A 21,878-nucleotide genomic window follows, 5' to 3' on the forward strand; every position below is an offset into this window, starting at 1 on the left:
AAAAAAAAAAACCCGCAATCAACAAACAAGGACGATAACTCCCCAAAAAGGTCAGTTAATCGAACATTTTGTAAAATATAGTCAATCGAAATTTGAGTGAACGTAATCCTTAAAACGAATTGAGAAAGGCAAAAAAAAAAAAAAAAAAAAAAAAGATGCTTCCTCAGCAAAACATATACTGCGCAGTTGGAAAGACTAAGATCGATACATTCAGAATATATTGATCTTAGTCTTTCTAAAGAAAAAAAGTTTCTTTATCGCTTCCTATTGTTGCACTAAAAATTGAATTTCGCTTAAATACAAATGGTATAGCAACTTTGTGAATTCAACAATCTGTCTCTTTCTGTATATAAGGATGATCCCATTCGAATTGGCTGCCCAAGTGGAAGGATATGTGTACAACCATGCAATTCACAGGAATCTTCTGTCTTTTCGGCGCATTCGTGTGCCTTCCAACTATCTACGGTAGGTATATCATGTATATAAACTGCATAACGAATATTATTGATCATAGCCTATCTTTTGATATCTTGTAAAATGCTAATATGAATGATATCGTAGCCAAGACATTAAATACAAATCGTTGCTAATGCATTAATCTAAACAACTCACTTAAAATGTTTTAGTTTTTTTTTATGTTTTAGATATATTTCGGTTTTGTAATTGCGTGAAAATGATTTTATTGACTTAGGGTGGTCGTGGTGATGTCACATGCACAGTTAAATTCCAAACTAAATGCCTTGCAGTGTTTAGTTTCGTTTTGAGCTTGAACTCTTCTGAGGCTAACTTTACGTTTAATACCTACAGGGTTGATGGACTACAATCAGTTCGATCGACTATATATCTATCGCAAAAATCTCAGACTTTACGAGCCAAAACGAGCCTCTACCTGGTCATGAAAGCTGCCAGAAATAGCAGACAAACACTTTTCAAATCAAATAACACTCCATCCCCCACACATTTCTCTCTCTCTCTCTCTCTCTCTCTTGATTTCTTTCTTTCTTTCTTTCTTTCTTTCTTTCTTTCTCTCTCTGTTTCTTCCCTCTCTCTCTCCTCTCTCTCTCTCTCTCTCTCTCTCTTCTCTCTCTCTCTCTCTCTCTCTCTCTCTCTCTTCTCTCTCGAAAAAGAAATAATGACATTCAACAATATAATCCCCGGACTGTCAGGACGGCCTGGTCACTTTTGATCACTGGTCTGTTCGATCAAGGCCATCCTGAGACTAAATAACAACAATCTGTAATATCTTTGTGTCAAAGACAAAAGTCAATAGTTCCGTACATTCAAGGAATTTAACAACATATCTCAAAGACACCTATATTAGATATTAGCATATTGTTACTATATGCAGGCGCAGGAGTGGCTGTGTGGTATGTAGCTTGTTTACCAACCACATGGTTCCGGATTCTGTCCCACTGCGTGGCACCTTGGGCATGTGTCTTCTACTATAGCCTCGGGTCGACCAAAGCCTCGTGAGTGGATTTGGTAGACGGAAACTGAAAGAAGCCCGTCGTATATATGTATATATATATATATTTATGTGTGTGTATATGTTTGTGTGTCTGTGTTTGTCCCCCTAACATCGCTTGATAGATGCTGGTGTGTTTACGTCCCCGTAACTTAGCGGTTCGGCAAAAGAGACCGATAGAATAAGTACTAGGCTTACAAACAATAAGTCCTGGGGTCGATTTGCTCGACTAAAGGCGGTTCTCCAGCATGGCCATAGTCAGATAACTGAAACGAGTAAAAGAGTAAAAGAGTATTGATTTTGGTACAAGGCCATCAATTTTGGGAGTAGGGGTTAGTCAATTGCATCAATCCCAGATTTCAATTGGTGTTTTATCGAAACGATTCATCGTTTCGATAGCAAGTCAACCACGGCGACATTTGAACTCGGAATGTAAAGACGGACGAAATGCCGCTGAGCATTTTTGCCCGGTGCGTTATCGATTACTCTCTTTACTCTTTTATTTGTTTCAGTCATATGACTGTGGTCATGCTGGAGCGCTGCCTTTAGTCGAGCGAATCGACCCCAGGACTTATTCTTTGAAAGCCTAGTACTTATTTTATCGGTCTCTTTTGCCGAACCGCTAAGTTACGGGGACGTAAACACACCCGCATCGGTTGTCAAGCGATGTTGGTGGGGACAAATACAGACACACAAACACATACATACATACATACATACATACATACATACATGCATGCATACATACATACATACATACATACATACATACATACATACATACATACATACATATATACATATATATATATATATATATATATATATATATATATATATATATATTATATATATATATATTATATATATACATATATACGACGGGCTTCTTTCAGCTTCCGCCTACCAATCCACTTACAAAGCTTTGGTCGGCCCGAGGCTATAGTAGAAGACACTTGCCAAGGTGCCATGCAGTGATACTGAACCCGGAACCATGTGATTCTTTAGCAAGCTACTTATCATACAGCCACTCCTACGCCTAGTAATAATAATATATTTAAAAACAAGCCATAATATCACAATCTGTTAGTACAAACTTACGAAAAATTGCTTACGGCATGTTAGCATTTATGTGGTACTCCACCCAGGTGGTTGATCATTGTTACATGAAACATCACAGCCAGAAATACAAATCTATCCATCCTGTATGACTACTTTCTTGCCCAAAATAGAAACATCTATACAGCTGAAGTGTTAGGCAATAAAGTTTAAATACGGTACTCCTGTAACGTAGTTCATTTACGGTAAATTTATGTTTTCATACTTTATTCCAGTATATTGTATTTACTTGCACAGAACCATAAATTTTCCTCTAAAAAATCACTTTAAAATATCTTGCAATAAATGTATTATGAAACATGCTAAATACTTTGTTTCCCCCTCCAACAATATCATTGGAAAATAAAGGTGTGTCTTATGCGAAGATGCGTCTTATACGCCGTTAAATATCGTAAAAAGACATAGTTAAACTCCGTTGTTATTATTACACTGCAGAAGATCCTGAAGAAAGAAACCTGCATACATGTACAGAATAGGCTTAAACGATTGCTGAAAGCAACATATTTAGAATAAATGATTCGATATTCTCTATCTGTTTTAATAACTCTGAATGTAATTGTATAAACTGATTAAACAAGATTTTATTTTACTTGCTTCAGCGTCTGTCCTACGCCTCGATGAGATGATGAAAATCTTGTCTGCAGGTAAGTTTTTCTACAATACACTTAAGGAGAAAGGTTTCATAATGGTAGAAACGTTAGCACACCGGGCGAAATGCTTAGCGGTATTTCGTCTGCCGCTACGTTCTGAGTTCAAATTCCGCCGAAGTCGACTTTGCCTTTCATCCTTTCGGGGTCGATTAAATAAGTACCAGTTACGCACTGGGGTCGATGTAATCGACTTTCCACCTTCCCCAAAATTTCGAGCCTTGTGCCGAGAGAAGAAAAGAATAATACATTTCAACGGCAATCTGGTAGAAAAACAACTAGGTTCTAGATATACCATACTTCCGATTTGCTGAAAACCAAGCAGCACATTCTAATATGAAGATATTCTTCGCATAAAGTGCAGTGTGACAATGATGGAATACTGTATTTACCAAGTGCAATGTAGATTCGAATGTAATGTGAAATCCCCAAACTTATGGCAAAATATTTGAAACAAATGATATGGTTTCACAGAATGTTGTTGTAGACATCAGATAAAAGAAAAGAAAAGAAATTGAAAAAGTTGAGGTTCCTCTCAAAACATTCGTTTTCTAGTTTACTCGAATTACCGGAGAACCACGTCTCCATAAAACGCACAACTAGTTAACACACATGAAGAAACTGCAGCAAATTTGATATTGATGGATAAACGATGAAACTTGCCGTGTGTGTATCTGCGATGGCTAAGTCGTATGCGCGACACACGGCACCCGTTGTATTCAATACAGATATTCTGACGCGGGGGGGGGGACAACAATGGTAAAGGAGAGGGGGGCTTATGTGAAAGGAATTGTAACGCCTTCCGTGGGCCACACTTTAGAGAACAAGGAAAGTCATTGCATCGAGGATGTTACTACATTGAGAATGTCCGGATTAAAGGGTTAGAAAAATGGATAAAAGGCTCTCCCTGAGCCATAAGTTTTTCTTATTCTGTGATGTACATATTTCCCCCACTGGACGGGATACCAGTCTGTCGCAGGATTACTTATTTTTGCCGGTTGAGTGAGCTGGAGTTCTGTGTTTTGCTCAAGAACACAGCGCATCAAATGCCGTGAGAGAGAGGGCATACTAAGCTTTCATACATACACACACACGATAGTATCAAAGAGTTTAATAAAAAATAACTCTTTACCTAAGTTTTAACATCCTTCCCTTCGAAATAGTTACCTTGCGCAACAACACTCCCAGCATTCCTGCTACTTTTGGAATCCGGCCTGGAAGTCGTTTTCCGTAAACGAGCCAAAGCCCTGTGATTCGCTCTGGATTTCGACGACGGGGTTAAAACAACGATCTTTGAACAGCATTTTCATCTCGGGGAAGAGATAGAAGTCCGCAGGTGCTAAATCTGGTAAATAGGGGCTACGGAAGTGTTACCATGCTGTTTTGGGCGAGAAACTCACCAGTGAGGAGAACTCGGCGACAGGGAGCATTGTCGTCGTGAAGAATTCAATTCTTCAGGTTCCACAGATTCGGTCGCTTTCGCCAAATTTCCTCCCGCAAATGCCTCAAAACGTCACAGTAGAACTCTCGATTGACGGTCTGGGGGATGAATTCTCGATGCACAATACCTTATTTCCGGGGGTGACACAGGATGTAACAAGGCTGGTCCTTTGAAATACTGATACTTATTTCTTTATTGCCCACAAGGGGCTAAACATAGAGGGGACAAACAAGGACAGACAAAGGGATTAAGTCGATTACATCGACCCCAGTGCGTAATTGGTACTTAATTTATCGATCCCGAAAGGATGAAAGGCAAAGTCGACCTCGGTGGAATTTGAACTCCGAACGTAACGGCAGACGAAATACCTATTTCTTTACTACCCACAAGGGGCTAAGCACAGAGAAGACAAACAAGGACAGACAAACATATTAAGTCGATTATATCGACCCCAGTGCGTCACTGGTACTTATTTAATCGACCCCGAAAGGATGAAAGGCAAAGTCGACCTCGGCAGAATTTGAACACAGAACGTAGCGGCAGACGAAATGCCGCTAAGCATTTCGCCCAGCGTGCTAACGATTCTGCCAGCTAATACTCATTTTTGCCATATATAAACACACATACACACACTGAGTGTGAAAGTCTTTTATTGAAGCTGTGATTTCAACAAGAGAATTCAGTTCTGTTCTATGGAACGCATCAGGGACTGGTCAACGATACTAGTGGACTTGGGTTTAAGACATTTGCAGCCTAAACTATATTAATATTGATACTAACAATGTAAAATATATGAAAACAAACCTGAAGTGGACCTAGAGGTGAGACAGTATGTCATTGATGAGGTCGCAAGCGTCGGCGAAGCGATTTAAAAAAAAAAAACTAGCGGATTGATTCGTTTCTCTTTTAGTTTTAGTTCCTCCGAATGATTAATCAAACTGTCGATTAGTTAACTGGTTAAATGTTGACGAATTGACTGATGAAAATAAAAGAAGTTAAATAGAACCAGTGCGTGTGTATATCATTGGCATAATGGCCCTCCCTATATACAAGAAAATCTGTTTCAACACACGAGTTCCCATCAAGAATATTGTAAAGCAAATACAAAAACGAAAAGAAAACAGAAATACAGAAGAGGAACAACTAAATAGTAAATGGCTGGTAATGGTATTAGTCATGATGATAACGAGGAAAATAAATTAAGACTGAAAATAAACGCGCGAATTTATAGTTATTGGTTTGGTAGGGTATATTAATAGTAGCAATGATACTGGTGATGATGACATCATGATGGTGGTGGTGGTTTTGTTGGTGATGACGATGAGAAAAATTAAGAATAAAAACATGAATTTATAGCCTTTTCTAAGGTAGAAAAATAATAAAATTAATAACGAAAGGATAAAGTATAACTGGTAGTGATGATAATGGGAATTAAAGCAACGGTAGGATAGAGAAGAGAATTACATTCATTGAAAGACAAAAGCTTGTGATCGTCTTTTTTTTTTGTTTCTTTTTTGTAAAAAACCGCTCCCTAGAAAAGCATATAAAACGAGGTCGGAGCTTCCAATAAGAAAAAGGAGCCCATGGTTGGGTCAACCAGAAAAGCCTTAAAAATGGCATTCCCTCACCTCCACACACACCTACATGCTCGCACCAAAGTACTAATGATAAGCAAATACTAACGGTTTGGTATTACTGATATTGTCGGAGATGGTAGTTATTGGTGGAATGGAAAATTTTAGTAGTGATATTAGTAGCGATGGCGCTAAAAATATAATCTTTTCTACTCTTGGCACAAGGCTCGAAATTTTGAGGGGAGGGGGCCAGTCGATTAGATCAACCCCCAGTACGTAACTGGTACTAATTTTATCGATTCCGAAAGGATGAAAGGCAAAGTCGACCTCGGCGGAATTTGAACACAGAACGTAAAAACAGACGAAATACCGCTAAGCATTTCGCCCGGAGTGCTAACGTTTCTTATTTCTTTACTGCCCACCAGGGGCTAAACATAGAGGGGACAAACAAGGACAGACAAAGGGATTAAGTCGATTAGATCAACCCCAATGCGTAACTGGTACTTAATTTATCGGCCCCGAAAGGATGAAAGGCAAAGTCGACCTCGGCGGAATTTCAACTCAGAACGTAACGGCAGACGAAATACCGGCATGCTAACGTTTCTGCCAGCTCGCCGCCTTGACGCTAAACATATATGAAAAAAAGTGTGCGTGCATGTATGAATGTCATGTATAAGGCCTTAATGTAGCGGTTCTCAGCCGGGATCTTTATGGCCCTTAGGGGTCCATGTAAGATTTTGTTGTCAAAATCTATGTATAATAGATTGGTTATACTTCTACAATACACAAAGATATTTTAACTATTTTTTTTATACAATTTCAAAATATATTTAGTTCTAAAAATGGACTTTTTAAAAATCGAATGGCTATGAGGGTCCACCCGAGTAAATTAGGAATCAAAGGGGTCCGTAGATGAGGGAAAAAATGGTTGAGAAACACTGCCTTAGTAAAAAGAACAATATGTTATTTCCATATAGAAAATAATGTTTTATTGCGTACATTAGAGTAGATCTCAGAAGCTGCTGAAAAATAGGGTTCGCTCAACTCGTTGAAGCCCCCTCTTGACTATATTTATAAAACATTTAAGAAATAATACACTAATACGGAATGGAAACATAGGATGTAAGCATCAACAAACACATACACTTCTCTCTCTCTCTCTCACTCTATCTTTCAGATGTTCTCCCTGGAGGTAAGACAATTTTTTTCAAGTTTGTTGCACTCACGCATTTTTGCTAGTACATACGCGGTGAAGCTATACATTAGCGTCGTATTATTACGTTCGCTATTTCCAGTAAATATCGGTACTTCGTTGTGCCATATATTTACTTATATATATATATATATATATATATATATAGAGAGAGAGAGAGAGAGAGAGAGAGAAATATATCAGCCGAAACATACATGTATATGCATTTAACTAATAGTATCCAAGTTGAGCAAATTTACCTGAAACTACGCAGTCTCTTTTATCATCTGTTTTAACAATAATTCTATATATAATAAAGTTCTTTCTCACCACCAGACGTTAAACCACAAAGCGGTTTTGTTGAACCTATCAATGGACTAAAGACCGTTTCAGAGGTTGTTAGAGACGCTAGAAATTACCTAAAGAATACAGATCCAAAGACTTTACTAGCTTCGCAGAATGTTCCTTTTAAGTGTGGTCTAGCCCCAAGTCTTGGTAATCTGACTAAAAAAGTATTTCAAGATATGGATCGCAATGTACAGGTAAACAATTTCTCTGAATTTCTATAATCTGCACATTCTCTAACGTTTCCACATCTCCATAAATGCCGAATAATGCGTATTCCTAGTTAACTTTTTACTGTTATATATTGTAAAGATATTAATTCTAAAGTATATATTGTTTGTTATTTTATGTGGATAATGTTTTTTTTTAATTAAATAATATATTTATGCTTTTCGATAATGATAAAAAAATCTTTACATTTTATTTTGATTACAAATTGTCTATACCTTTTAAAACTTGCTTTTACAAGGTTTGCATATTAGAAATGGGTAAGAAACAAGACATTTATCTGGTTCTATTAATATAAAAATTAATAGTTGAATGATATTCATGGGACACTCCATTTACTAGTAAGATTGTAGACAAACAGAAGGTTAGTGTATGGTGTTGAAAGCAAAGCCAGCGAAATATGGAGATTATTTTCGGTGAGAGTACTTTTAAGAGAGCTATCATGGTTGCGAGATGGTATGTGGAAAGTGTCCATAGTGTTAAAGGTTCTCAAAAAAAAAAAAAGGATCAGAACTTTCTGCTGCAATTTGGAAGGCGAGAATGCTTGCAGGTTGTACTATGGACAAACTCATCGTTTGTTTCTTCAACAGAAATCATGTAGCAATGCAGTATTATGTTTGGTAGATAAAAAGCTTTCACGTTGGAGATGGTGAACGACTGCTTTTTTGGATGATAGATTGTGTTCTTTAATCAAAGGGCTTCAGCGCAACTTAGCATAAACTCTGCGATGATATTGTACGGTAGAACATCCTGTAGTTGTCTCTGGAACATCTGAGTGAAGGCGGCGAGCTGGCAGACTCGTTAGCGCGCCGGGCGAAATGCTTAGCGGTATTTCGTCTGCCTTTCATTTTTTCGTCTGCTTTTCATTTTTTCGGGGTCGATAAATTAAGTACCAGTTACGCACTGGGGTCGATGTAATCGACTTAATACCCATGTCTGTCCTTGTTTGTCACCTTTATGTTTAGCCCCTTGTGGGTAATAAAGAAATAGGTATTGTATGACATAAAGTGTATTGCTCTGGTTAGGCAGTGATTGGATGATCCGATCCAATGAATATAAAGACGGCGATGCTTTAGAGAATCCTATTTAGTTTGTTAATGTGCCTGTGAAACAATTTGTTGTAAATTTATCGCGGTGAATTAATAGTGAATAAATAATTCAACTCCCGTAATTTCATCAAGGCCATTTTTTACATCGTCAGTAATTTCTTAGCCTGAGTAAATGTATTTTTAAATGATATTTAGAGTTTATCTTTTATTTGCAGTGTATATATATTGAATTTTATTAACAAAAAAAACAAAAAACAGGAACAGAAATTCTATCCGATGATCTGGAAATATTTAGAAATCTTGGAAAAGGAAATATCTTGAAAACTAAGCAATAATCGACCAGCATATTGCTGGTGCAGATATTCTAGATCTCACATGTTGTATACATGTATAACTGCGAGAATTCATCAATTTCACGAAACACTAGGAAGTGTTTATGAAGAATTAGCAAAATATGTATATTTTGACTTTTTAGAATGTTTCTTCCTTCCTCCATTTTGAAATTAGATGAATTTATGACTGTATTTTCGTGTGTGTGTGTGTGTGTGTGTGGTGTGTGTGTGTGTGTGTGGTGTGTGTGTGCGTTTGGTTTGTGTTGTGTGTGTGTGTGTGAGTATGTATGTGAGTGAGTGTCTGTGTGAGTATGTGTGTGAGTATGTGTGTGAGTGTGTGTGTGTGTGTGTGTGTGTGTGTGAGTGTGTGTGTTTGTGTGTTTGTGAGTGGGTTGTGTGTGAGTGTGTGTGTGTGTTTGTGGGCGTGTGTTTGTGGGCGTGTGTGTGAGTATGTGAGTGTGTGTGTGTATGAGTATGCGTATGAGTATATGTGTGAGTGTGTGTGTGTGTGTATGTGAGTATGTTTGTGAGTGTGTGTATTTGTGTGTGTGTGAGTGTGTTGTGTGAGTGTGGATGTGCGTGTTTGTGGATGTGTGTGTTTGTGGATGTGTGTGAGTATGGGTGTGGGTGTGTAGGTACTTGGGGGTGGGGAGGCGTGTGTTTGTGGGTGTGTGCGTGTGCGCACGTGTGTGATTTTATTGATGGATCATCGAACAGCTTATATAATACCATATCACTGACATCACCTCACATATTTTGCTTAACTTCTCACAATTATTGCTCGAAGATTTTTACACACATTCATCTCATTTACACATATTGCAATGCTTCAAGCAAATTACAATACTCTTTCAACTTTTTCATGTAAGTAGTAATATGTGTTAAGCTTTACCTTTGAATCTATATTACATTGTTAATGAAAGGCGGAGTGTTTATTTACCCTGAAGCTATTAATATCATTATTTCCTCATTAAATCGAATGCATAAACAATGAAGTAAGGCTGCAACTGTTATATTTTTGTAGTAACTAATGTTGATAAGATAATTTATTGTCATGCACATAGGAAGTGAATGACTCTTTTTTACGATTGCTTGAAAATGCCGAAAGGACATAATACTTCATTATTCATTCCTTTCGTTTTATAACAATTACATTTTCCCTAATACTACAGTGGAGATAACTAAATCTGCCATTTTTTCCCTGACAGTTTAAATGTTCAGAAAAATATTAAACTCTTGCATATGCTGCCAATGAACAAAATAAGAAGCAGAATTATTTTTAAATGCTCATGAAAGGATATGTGTTTATTTATTGGGTTGTCAGGAAAGTTCGTGCCGATTTATAGTAGCTTACCTTTCGACTTATTTTAAAATATGGTTAAGTCCATGAAATAGGATTTGACTACACCTCCATTTAGATCACAGTTTAAGCTATTTTTTCGTGGAAGAAGACTTATGTTCTTATGACCCGTGTTGATCTTGTAACCCTTTAAAATGAAAGATAAAAAAGTTCATTTTCGGCACTTGATGCTTTGGGAGCTTGACAAAAATTGTTGCAGCTCGGTTGGGATGTGTTACCTCACCCTCCATATTCACCAGATATTGCTCCCTCGGATTTCCACTTATTCAGGTCTCTGAAGAATAGTCTTAATGGTAAAAATTTCAATTCCTTGGATGACATAAAAAGATACCTTGATGAATTCCTTGCCATGAAACCACCTCAATTCTGGGAAGAGGGTTATTTCAAGTTAAAGGAAAGATGGAGACGCATTGTGCAACAAAATGGTTCATATTTGGTTGATTAAAAATGTAATGGCAAGTATTAATTGACCTTTTTCTTTCATTTAAAAATAGGCAGAAACTTTCCTGACAACCCAATACATTGTGAATAAAAGAAAAATTAATATTGTTTTAGAGATGTATATACTCTTAAGCTAAAAGGTGGTACGATAAATTTAGCAACGGTGTATATGGTATGATGATGACTTGATCGACTATGTATTGACTATGTAATTACGTTGTGAAGAAATTATGGGCGAGGTATTAACAGTGATGGAATTACTGAACACACCATGAGGGATACAGCTAAGAGTAGAAACTGTCAGATATATTGTTCTAATTGTCAAACAATTTGGCTTCTACGCCAGCGTATCAGCTAAACTCTCTTTTACTCTTTTACTTGTTTCAGTCATGTGACCGTGGCCATGCTGGAGCACCGCCTTTAGTCGAGCAAATCGACCCCAGGACTTATTCTTTGTAAGCCTGGTACTTATTCTATCGGTCTTTTTTGCCGAACCGCTGAGTTACGGGGACGTAAACACACCAGCATCGGTTGTCAAGCGATGTTGGGGGGACAAACACAGACACACAAACATATACACACACATACACAAATATATACATACATATATACGACGGGCTTCTTTCAGTTTCCGTCTACCAAATCCACTCACAAGGCTTTGGTCGGCCCGAGGCTATAATAGAAAACACTTGCCCAAGGTACCATGCAGTGGGACTGAACCCAAAACCATGTGGTTGGTAAGCAAGCTACTTACCACACAGCCACTCGTGTAACTGGGAATCATGAAAGGTGATAAACTCCTTATTATTGTTATAAAGTAACACATTTCGTTGTCATCTTCTAACTGGAAATGGTTAATTTAGACTGAAGGTTTCAATAAGACATTCGTAATTAGATAGTTATCTGCTTGGCGTTATTTATACTATTAATTACCAGAATGTTATTTAAATCAATTCATTTGTAAAGAATACCCTTCTTTTATTAATTTAATGAGGTGGTAAGAAGCGCTTTCCCAACCAGGTTCAATCCCACTGCGTAGCACCTTGGGCAAGCATCTTCTACTATTGCCTCGAATCGACCAAAGCCATACGAGTGAATTTGGTAGACAGAAACTGAAAGAAGCCCGTCGTATATATGTTTGTCTGTGTGTGTCTGTGTGTGTGAGTGTGTGTCTGTGTCTGTCTGTCTATCAGTATTTGTCCCCTCACAATCACTTGACAACCGATGTTGGTGTGTTTACGTCCCTGTAACATAGCGGTTTGGCAAAAAGACTCTGATAGAATAAACACTAGACTCACAAAGAATAAGTCCTGAGGTTGATTTCTACGACTAAAGACGGTGCTCTAGCATGGCCACAGTCAAATGACTGAAACAAGTAAAAGAATAAAAGAATATATATATATATATACTAGCTGGAGTACCCGGTAATTCCCGGGGGTAAAGATGGTTCTGTTGAAACGCCTTATTACTCTGATATAAGAAAACAATGTCGTTATAACTGCCACAAAAGGTGTATTTTCTGTTACGAAAAAGTACAAAAAGCTGTCAGCTGGAGGAGGGAGAGTTTGTTGGAGGTTGGCGAGAGAGGTTTTCGGAGGTTGGTCAGAGAGCTTTTCGGAGGTTGGCGAGAGAGGTTATTGGAGGTTGGCAAGAGAGGTCGTCAGTGTTTGAACAAAGTGCAATAATAACGTTCACACTCACTGATGGTCGCTCTCAGTAACTACCTTTAGCTTACAGAGTTCTTGTTTTTATAACTATCTAAAAGCAGCCAGAAGGCTAGACATATTGTTGAGAACAAATGATTTCGTTGGAGGTCTATTATCCCCAGTTCAGCCCCTGGTGGCCTAGAAGAGGTTAGAAGGTCAAGTGACAAAGACATTATTGTGCTTAGCGAAGGCACATGGGAAATGTATAACTGCTATCATTCACAGAAAAAAAACTATTGTTTTACCGTGAGAAAAGCGCTGTTGAATTGTTAAGTGAAATTTGGCAATCGAGGATCAAATTCACGCTATGCCTGCATGTAGTCACTACAAATACATGGTGGAATTAAAAATTTATCTACTGTCATGGAAAAAGTGTAACCGTAAAAATGCAGAATTATCGGAGTGATGGACATTCAAAAAAGTATGTATGTATAGAAATGTATGAATGAAATCTTTACGGCTTAAGATTCAAATTAAGGAAGTGCAATAATAATGTTTAACAGTTCAAAACTGTGAATAGTGAAATGCAGAATTAGGTGAGCTGATCGTGAGAATCAAATATTAATCGCTTCGGTAAAAACTGCAGGTGGTATGGGTTATTTCCCTTGGTTTGTTTAAATAAAATATTAGTAATATGTAGTAGATAGAAAGATCCATTGGAAGGGCCCTAATATCGATTTTTTTCACCAATCTAAGTATGTCACAAGGTTTCCAGACATGAGTTCTACTCATATGTCAAATAAAGGGATATTATCTGCAAAAATTAGAAATTAAACACACAAAAAAATCAATATTTAAGATAATCGAACATAAACAATGAAATGGGTTATTGCTCTTGTAGTAGATATATTATATACTTATATTCGTAGTCTGATCAATAAGTATCCGGACTGTTGTCATTGTAACAAAGCTAAAGTAGGAAGAGTGAAGCTGCTTGACACATATTGACCTTGAACTCTGCTGTGCATGCGCACTAAATTTTAATGTTCTAGCTCTATTCTACAGCTGGCAGCAGTGCTTGGGAGAAAGGTGTGTAGCGTGTGATCGTCGCATTGACCATAACAAAGGAAGTTGCGTAGAGAATCTGCATCAAATTTTGCCAAAAGCTTGGCAATACCTGCTCAGAGGCCTACACAAAGTTTTCAAAAAGATTTCATCGTTCTCGACACAATCAAGGAGATCATGTGCAACTGAAACCCGAGTGTCTTCTTGATCAGCTGAAAGCTGTTAGTGCAGAAACTTAGTAGATACGCGTATCATACCCAAATCTTCAGTGATAATGGACTGAACGAAACCGTAACTAATCTGCACAGTCTCTGATAATTCACGAATGGTGACTCGACGATTTCCCCTCACAGCTGCACACACATCTACGATGTTTTTCTCACTTCTGCTGCTTGCGCGTCTCCCAAAACGTTCGTCAATATCGACATTTTTCGGCCATCTTGGAAACTCCTGAAACACTCGTACACTTATGTGCGGCTTATACACTCCTCTCCATACACTTTCTTCAACACTGCATAGGTCTGTAACGAGGTATCGCCATGACAACTTTCTCTGTCAAAGTCAGTGCGATTATCACAAGTTGTACACCCTTCTTACCAAGCACTGCTGTGAACAGCGAAATTTAGCTCGAACGTTAAAACTTAGCAGAGCTGAAAGTCAATCTGTGCAGAGCGGCTTTACTCTCCGTGCTTTAGCTTCGCTACTATGGCAATAGTCCAGATACTTATTGATCAGAACTCGTATATAATTCTTTTATAGTAGTAGTAGTAGTGGTAGTAGTAGTAGTAGTAGTAGTAGTAGTAGTAGTAGTAGTAGTGTTGTTGTTGTTGGTGGTGGTGGTGGTGGTGGTAGTAGTACTAGTAGTAGTAGTGGTGGTGGTGGTGGTGGTGGTGGTGGTGGTGGTAGTAGTAGTAGTAGTAGTAGTAGTAGTAGTAGTAGTAGTAGTTGTAGTAGTAGTTGTAGTATTCACTACGGGAAGGGCTTAGTCAAATAGCTGAAGCTGATAGAGAAGTTGAAGGTGTGGTAGAGACCATCGGATTAATTTTCAAGGCTAGGAAAGAAAGGCTTTGAGTCAGAGAAACTGGAAAGTATTGATGTCGATATCCAGGTGAGAGAGGTGAGTGATAAGGAAAGTGGATTTTTCACACATGTAAACCGCATTATGCAAAGCGTCTAGAATATAGATTGTATCCTGGGCAACAGAAATGGAGTGTAGATTAAGGACGTGAGGTTGTGTTCGAGAGAGGCTTAGGTTGCGTGGTTTCTGTGTTGATAAAAAAATGTGTCGATAGATTTCAGTTTGGACCAAATTTCACAGATCTTGGCATACCGACTGATTTGCATTATTTATTTCAATTATAATGTTGTTCCGAAAATATTGACCGATTTCAGAAGCATAATTTTATTCTGGAAAAATTAACAATAGAACTGTTTTGATTAGTCAAAGTATGAGCCGTGGACATCTATGCATCTCTGCCATCGATCAACGAGATTATTTATGCCTCGTTGATAAAAACTTATTGGCTTTGATGCTAAGAAATCTTTGAAAGCCGATTCCACCTCTGGTTTGGACCTGAAAGTTTTATCTCTTAAAAACGTGTTTAAATGCTTTAAAAAATGGTAGTCATTGGGTGAAAGATCAGGAAAATATGGAGGATGTGGTAAAGTCTCGTATCCCAAGTCTGTGAGTTTCTGCAGCTTCATTCTTGCAACATGTAGCTTTGCATTATCGTGGAGCAGAATTGGGCCACGCCGATTCACCAATGCAGGTGTCATTTTTTTTTGCAAGTAAGCATCCATTTCAGCGAGTTGATTGCAGTAAACTTCTGCTGTAATGCTCTGATTGGCTTCCAGGACAACACCAATTGTAGATTGTCACCATAATCTTTTGACGATGCAACTTTGGCTTTGGGAAATGTCTGGGGGACTCATCACGATCAAGCCATTGACCTGATCGATTATGGTTATAATAAAGGATCCATTTTTCGTCATAAGTGACTATTCGGTCAAGAACATGATCATTGGTGTTTTGCAGAAAGAGCATTGAGCACACTTCAAAACGCCGAACTTTTCATTTTCATTGAGCTCATGCGGTACTCATTTATCGAGCTTTTCCAGCAAACCAATCTTCTGCAGATTGCGTGAGACCGTTGCAATACCAACACCAAGTGCTTGAGACATTTCTCTGACACTTTGATGTGGGTTTTGTTCAACAATTGCTTTCAATTGTTCATTGTCAAGGCTGTATGACCGTCCTCAACCTTCTTCGTATTCAAGGCTCTCATCACCACTACGGAATTTCTGAAACCACCTTCGTATTGTGTGATCACTTGTGGACCCCTCTCCCTATGCTCTGTTAATATTGGGAGGCATTGTTCCCAAGCTTGAACTCATGTAAGAAAAGTAAGCGACGGTCCTTTTTTTGTCATGCTCATAATTGAGGGCGCCTATGCTTCAAGAATGTTTTCTGTCTGAAATAAGTAGAACATTATTACATCAATTATTAAGTATGTGGAAATTCAGCTAAAATATAATTTAAATACTATGATAAAATTTGCGTTTCAACCTAATACATGATATTACCTTCTATATGAAAAAGAGGAGTGGTAAATGCAAATGTTGGCTTTGCTTTGTCGTTAACCATTATTTTGATCATTAAATAAATTACTTGGAAGTTTGTGGTCTGCACTAACTCGGACACCAATGATGAACTGGAGAAAATGAAGACACGATATTTTGAACCCGCTAATAGAGTAATCTCCTTGTTGTTATTCTCGAAGCCTGTCTAGCAATGGGCCTTTCACATGCAAACTTTTTTCACCTGCACATTTTGATAAACAGTGACACTCCACAAGGAAAGGGGTAATGGAAGGGCTGCATGAAGAAGCCATGTCCGGACGCTTAAGACAACTTGAACTCTAAATGCACGCACAGGTCAAAAGGTGCTAGTAAACTAAGCGATACAATTAACATCAACAGTTCAGGCAATAGTTATTTTTAATAACTTTCTTTATATTGATTAGGTGTTGATTGGAACTACCAAATCCATAATCGAAAAACTGATCCAACAAAAGGGTGCTCATAATCTAAAGTTTGAAGATTATGTGGGCGCCATGAAACAAAACAAGTTTATCCAGATACCTAGTGGTGGTATTATCAGAAGATCGAAATCATTATCGTCTTCGTATAGTGGGATTTCTGATGGGCGAACATTGTCGAATACGGTAAGATTCATTTTTAATAAAACTAGAGCAGGAAAATTGTTTTCTTTCTTTGCAGAAAAATGCTAGAAAAAACGTATTTGAAAATTGATTTGTAATCTTGCATTGCGATAAAAAGGAAATTGAATATTTATATAGACAACACAATTGAAGTTATTTTCTGGAGACATTTTTTATACAATTTATTTAGTAAAAAATTCGTTGATTCCAGTGAATTTGATTTATAATTAGTTAACCAGTGGAGAAAGAGCTGCTGCCTATGATTTTGAAAACCTTTGCAGTGTTGAATCTAATGTCGTTGATGCTCACTGTGGGTCGACGTCAGCGAGAAATCTTATAGGAGTAAAAAATGACAGTTATTTAAAATTCTGGAGAGGAAATATTCAGTAATTTTTTTTTGTGTGACGTGTCTGAGAGGGAGGGTATTCAGATAGCTAACTTAAGGGACCAGAAGCTACTTTTAATAGTAGTAGAAAAAATAGAAAAAAAATTAACAAATGCATTTGCGAACTTGTGGTTAAGATAGTCGTATAGCTTTCGTATTGAAATAATCTACTTTTAAAGGATAAAGTATTAATGAAAACATGTGTTGAAATTTAAAGAAATCTAAGAGACAAGACTTATAATATCAAGAATGATCTCAGCAAACCTACACATTACAATTAAAATGAGTTTGTTGTTATTGTAAAAATAAAATGATGGTGTTGGTATTGATAACTGGAGAATGAAATATAGCCGAATTAGAATGCTGGAAGGTAGGCTATCACCATTATAGAATGTCTTTCGATGGAATCAGAACACAGAGAAATGAAGAACTAAGTGACTTTATATAACGGAAACTTCGTTCAAATCTAGCCAAAGGAAATATGTTTTATATGTATGTATAACATTAAAAAAAAACATAGTACACATACACACACGCACATAACCAGAATACGTAGTTTAAAATGTTTTATTAAAACAAATTATTTATTTCAATGCTAATCTATTTTTATTATCATTTAGGCGAGGAGAATTGAATCCTGGTATAAGGGAGATTTACTCGGTGACAAAGATGTTTATGAAGCAGCTGAAATCAACTTAGAGGATTTTAAAAATCTTGTTAGTACTACTGGTGCAGCCATCCGGAGTTTTGAAACCTTTTTTTATGTCAACCAATATATAACTCGTGAAGTAGTAAACTTTGGAATTTTGCGATATCCTGAACCAAAAAAACCCTATTTTCAGGTATTTTAAAAACTTTCTTTCTAAGATATTCAACGCCCCACCCCAAATGTTTTAAAAAAGAACAAAAATCTTTTCATTGCTTCATTTTATGATACTAACACTAATTATTATAGGCGTTTCCAATTTGATGTTTCTGATAAACATATAGATCTACACGCTGATTCGAATACCAGACCTTTTGATTTTTCTATCGGAAAATTCTTTTTAAACAACTAGCGGAATTTTGACAGATTGAGTAATGACACCAGCAAAAATCTGACCAATGAAACTACGTAAACGTGTCCCGGATTTTCGAGTGATAGCGTCAATAGATCTGCTCAGTCAGGTTGTTTTTTCTGAAGTATATAAAAAGAGACAAAATTTGAAGAGAAAAGTCAGAGATTGAGAGGCAGAGAGTTTGGACATCAAGAGCTTAACGATGTCTGTAGTAAAGTGTAATGGCCGGTAAATTCTTACATTCCGCGGAGACTCCACAGTTACAACTGTTGAAATGCTGTGTAGTGAAAGAACTGCCTACACTAATAGTAGCACTCTCACAACTTTCACGAAAATAACCTTGCTTCTCATAACGGACATTCTACTACTATACACAGAATTTTCCTACGTTACTTTCTTTTCTTTTTTGGGGACCGTCGCGTCTCATTAAAGCTTTCAACAATAAAATAGATAATGAATTGAAAGCGAATGACTACTCTTCTCACTCATTCAGCAATCATCCATCTTACTGTTTAAATACATTTTACAATTATCGTAATCTTAACGAAATCCGATAGGACAGATTTCTAAATTTAGAAGTCTCATGGTCTGTTGGGTTATGACTGATAATTTTAGAAGATTCAAGATCAGTAGGCCACAAGCCAAGCAACTATTGCCACTGGAAATATTACTTTTACGCGAGGAATAATAGTACTGTAAACTAAAACGAACCACACTTGTTTTAAACCTTAAAATAACACAGGTCAAGGATATTTTATCACAAAGGCTGTGAATTTAAATAAATTAATTCTAAATGTATTTTTATTTGAAATGAAATAATAAATTTTAATGAAGTTAAAGGCACGAGAAAGTAAAAACAAGCATTTCCCCCCTGACATTCCATAGTCGAAGAAATGTGTTATTTTAAGTAAAATTTAGAAGTAATTTTAGAAGTTTAAAATAGGAAGCTACGCATAAAGGGATCCATTAGACTTTGTGTATTTTAGTGCTAATATCATTCAGTTGCTTTTCCCAGAAATCTTCCATTTTATATAAGCTTTTTCCTTCTTGAAAATCATATTTTATTGAGATGAAATTTAAATTCACGGTTTGCATAGTTAAACCCCTATGGGTCAAACCCCTATGAAAATAACCTTGCCAGAACACCGCGGTACTCATTTTCTTGTGGTTTTTAATTACATGTTTCTGCGGCCATGATGGAACACCGCCTCAAAGGGTTTTAGTCGAACAAATCACCCCCTCCGCCCAGGACTTATTTTTTAAAGCCTAGTACTTATTCTATCGGTTCTTTTTGCCGAACTGCTACGTTACAGGGACGTAAACACCAACACTGGTTGTCAAACGGGGATGGGGGAGCGAACACAGAAACACACATGCATATATATATATATATATATATATATATATATATATTATATATATATATATAGATAGATAGATATAGATAGATAGATAGGACGGGCTTCTTTCAGTTTCCGTTTACTAAATCCACTCACAAGGCTTTGGTCGGCCCGAGCCAATAGGAGAAGACACTTGTCCAAGGTATCATGCTCTAGGTCTGAACCTTGAACCATGTGGTTGGGAAGCAGGCTTCTTACCACACAGCCACGCCTGCGTCTTGTTACGTAATTGATTTCCCGAAAATAAATAAATGATTTATAGTAGTAAATGACTTGCCGAAATGATCTCAGTTGACTCACTGTAACAAACCATCAATTCTATTCTATTTCGTTCCTACTTAAATATAGAAACACACAGACAAGTGTATTGAGGTGACAAATATCCTGTGCCTGAAAATATTATACAATACCACAACCAGTACATTTTGAACCAGAGAGCTGCTCGATAAGGAATAATCTTGAGGATAGATAACGACAGTGTGAAAATATGATAGAACGCATCAATTGCAAATTATTTTCAAATTATCTGTTGCATTTTGTCGATTTATTCAGATTTTTCCCCATAAAATCTAAATTCTTGTAGAACGTAATAGTCTTATTTTGCATTCCTCATATAATACTAGCATGGAAAAAGAACAGTTATTCACCTTTTATCAAATGAGCGTTGTAGATGTCCTTTTAATTTTGTATTTCACTATATAAATTCTCTGGGGTTTTTATTGATCTTATTCTAGATGTATCGTATCAAGCTGGCTGCGTACAAACACACCGAACGTATACTATTTATCGAAAACACAAGCAGTGGCATTTCTGGAAAATTTGAAATGTATAAATTTGCTCCAAGTGGAGGCATCATAGCGGAAATTGATCCCAATTATTTTAATAGGTTTATTACTTCTGCACTGGACTCCCTTGGTCCCTTGTAATAAATCTATCTATAAAGGACTGCGAGCCGGCAAGCTGGCAGAATGGTAAGCACGCAGGGCGAAATGCTTAGCGGTATTTCGTCTGTCTTTACGTTTTACGTTTTGAGTTCAAATTCCGCCGAGGTCGACTTTTCCTTTCATCCTTTCGGCGTCGATTATATAAGTACCAGTTATGCACTGGAGTCGATGTAATAGACTTAATCTCTTTTCCTATCCTTGCTTGTCTCCTCTATGTTCAGTCCCATGTGGGCAATAAATAAATAAATAAATTTATCTATAACCGTTTGTGCTGAGTTGTTTTCATTATTATCATCATCACCGTTCTTGTCAATTTTGTCCATGTGTTACGCTTACGCCAAGGAAGGTAATAACTCTAATGTAGAAATGTATATGTACAGAGAGGGAGAGAGAGAGAGTGAGAGAGAGAGAGAGTGAGAGAGAGAGAGAGAGAGAGAGAGAGAGAGAGAGAGAGAGAGAGAGAGTCTCTATATTCTACAATAATGAGTTCAAATAACAGGCATTGTCGAAATATCTCTTATTATAAAAGGCAGATTTTATCTGCCTCCCTTTGTCACTTATAGAAATCTACAATATAGGATTTCTTCAATTACAATTTACCTAGCATTTTTAAGAGTAGAATGCATCGGGTCATGCCAGGTCCAGTTTTTAAAATTTAAACTCCAATTAAGCAAAATTTACAGAAAACTCACATTCTGGTGTGTATGTGAAATGCTTTTCTTAATGTGGTTTACACCACACGCACACGCACACACACAGTGTGCAACGAATAAAGTGAAACTAATTCACTGTCTGTGTGTTGACAGGTAGACAATAGAATGCGATGGCGATGGCGATGGCCATGTAATATTTGTTTCTGTCTATCACGCTGATAGATACATGAGTAAAATGTATGGCAAGCTAGGAGATAAGAGTGAGTGAAAAATGTTCTTGGAAGAGAGTAAATAGCGACAGAGTGATTTGAGG

General features: G+C 37.2%; 1 protein-coding gene across 2 annotated transcripts; it reads left to right on the forward strand.

The window, feature by feature from the left end:
- The first annotated feature begins 311 nt into the window (after positions 1 to 311).
- LOC115213052 lies at positions 312 to 21,051 on the forward strand. Of its 2 annotated transcripts, XM_029781957.2 has the most exons (7): positions 312 to 465; positions 3,184 to 3,228; positions 7,424 to 7,438; positions 7,775 to 7,980; positions 16,928 to 17,128; positions 18,131 to 18,352; positions 20,703 to 21,051. In XM_029781957.2, the coding sequence occupies exons 1-7, from the start codon at positions 393 to 395 to the stop codon at positions 20,892 to 20,894; spliced, it is 954 nt and encodes a 317-aa protein (XP_029637817.1). In that variant the 5' UTR covers positions 312 to 392; the 3' UTR covers positions 20,895 to 21,051. The 2 variants fall into 2 exon arrangements, with proteins under 2 accessions (XP_029637817.1, XP_029637818.1); XM_029781958.2 differs by lacking the exon at positions 7,424 to 7,438.
- Positions 21,052 to 21,878: the final 827 nt, after the last annotated feature.

This window comes from Octopus sinensis, linkage group LG6 (genome assembly GCF_006345805.1).
Source record: "Octopus sinensis linkage group LG6, ASM634580v1, whole genome shotgun sequence".
NCBI lineage: Eukaryota > Metazoa > Mollusca > Cephalopoda > Octopoda > Octopodidae > Octopus > Octopus sinensis.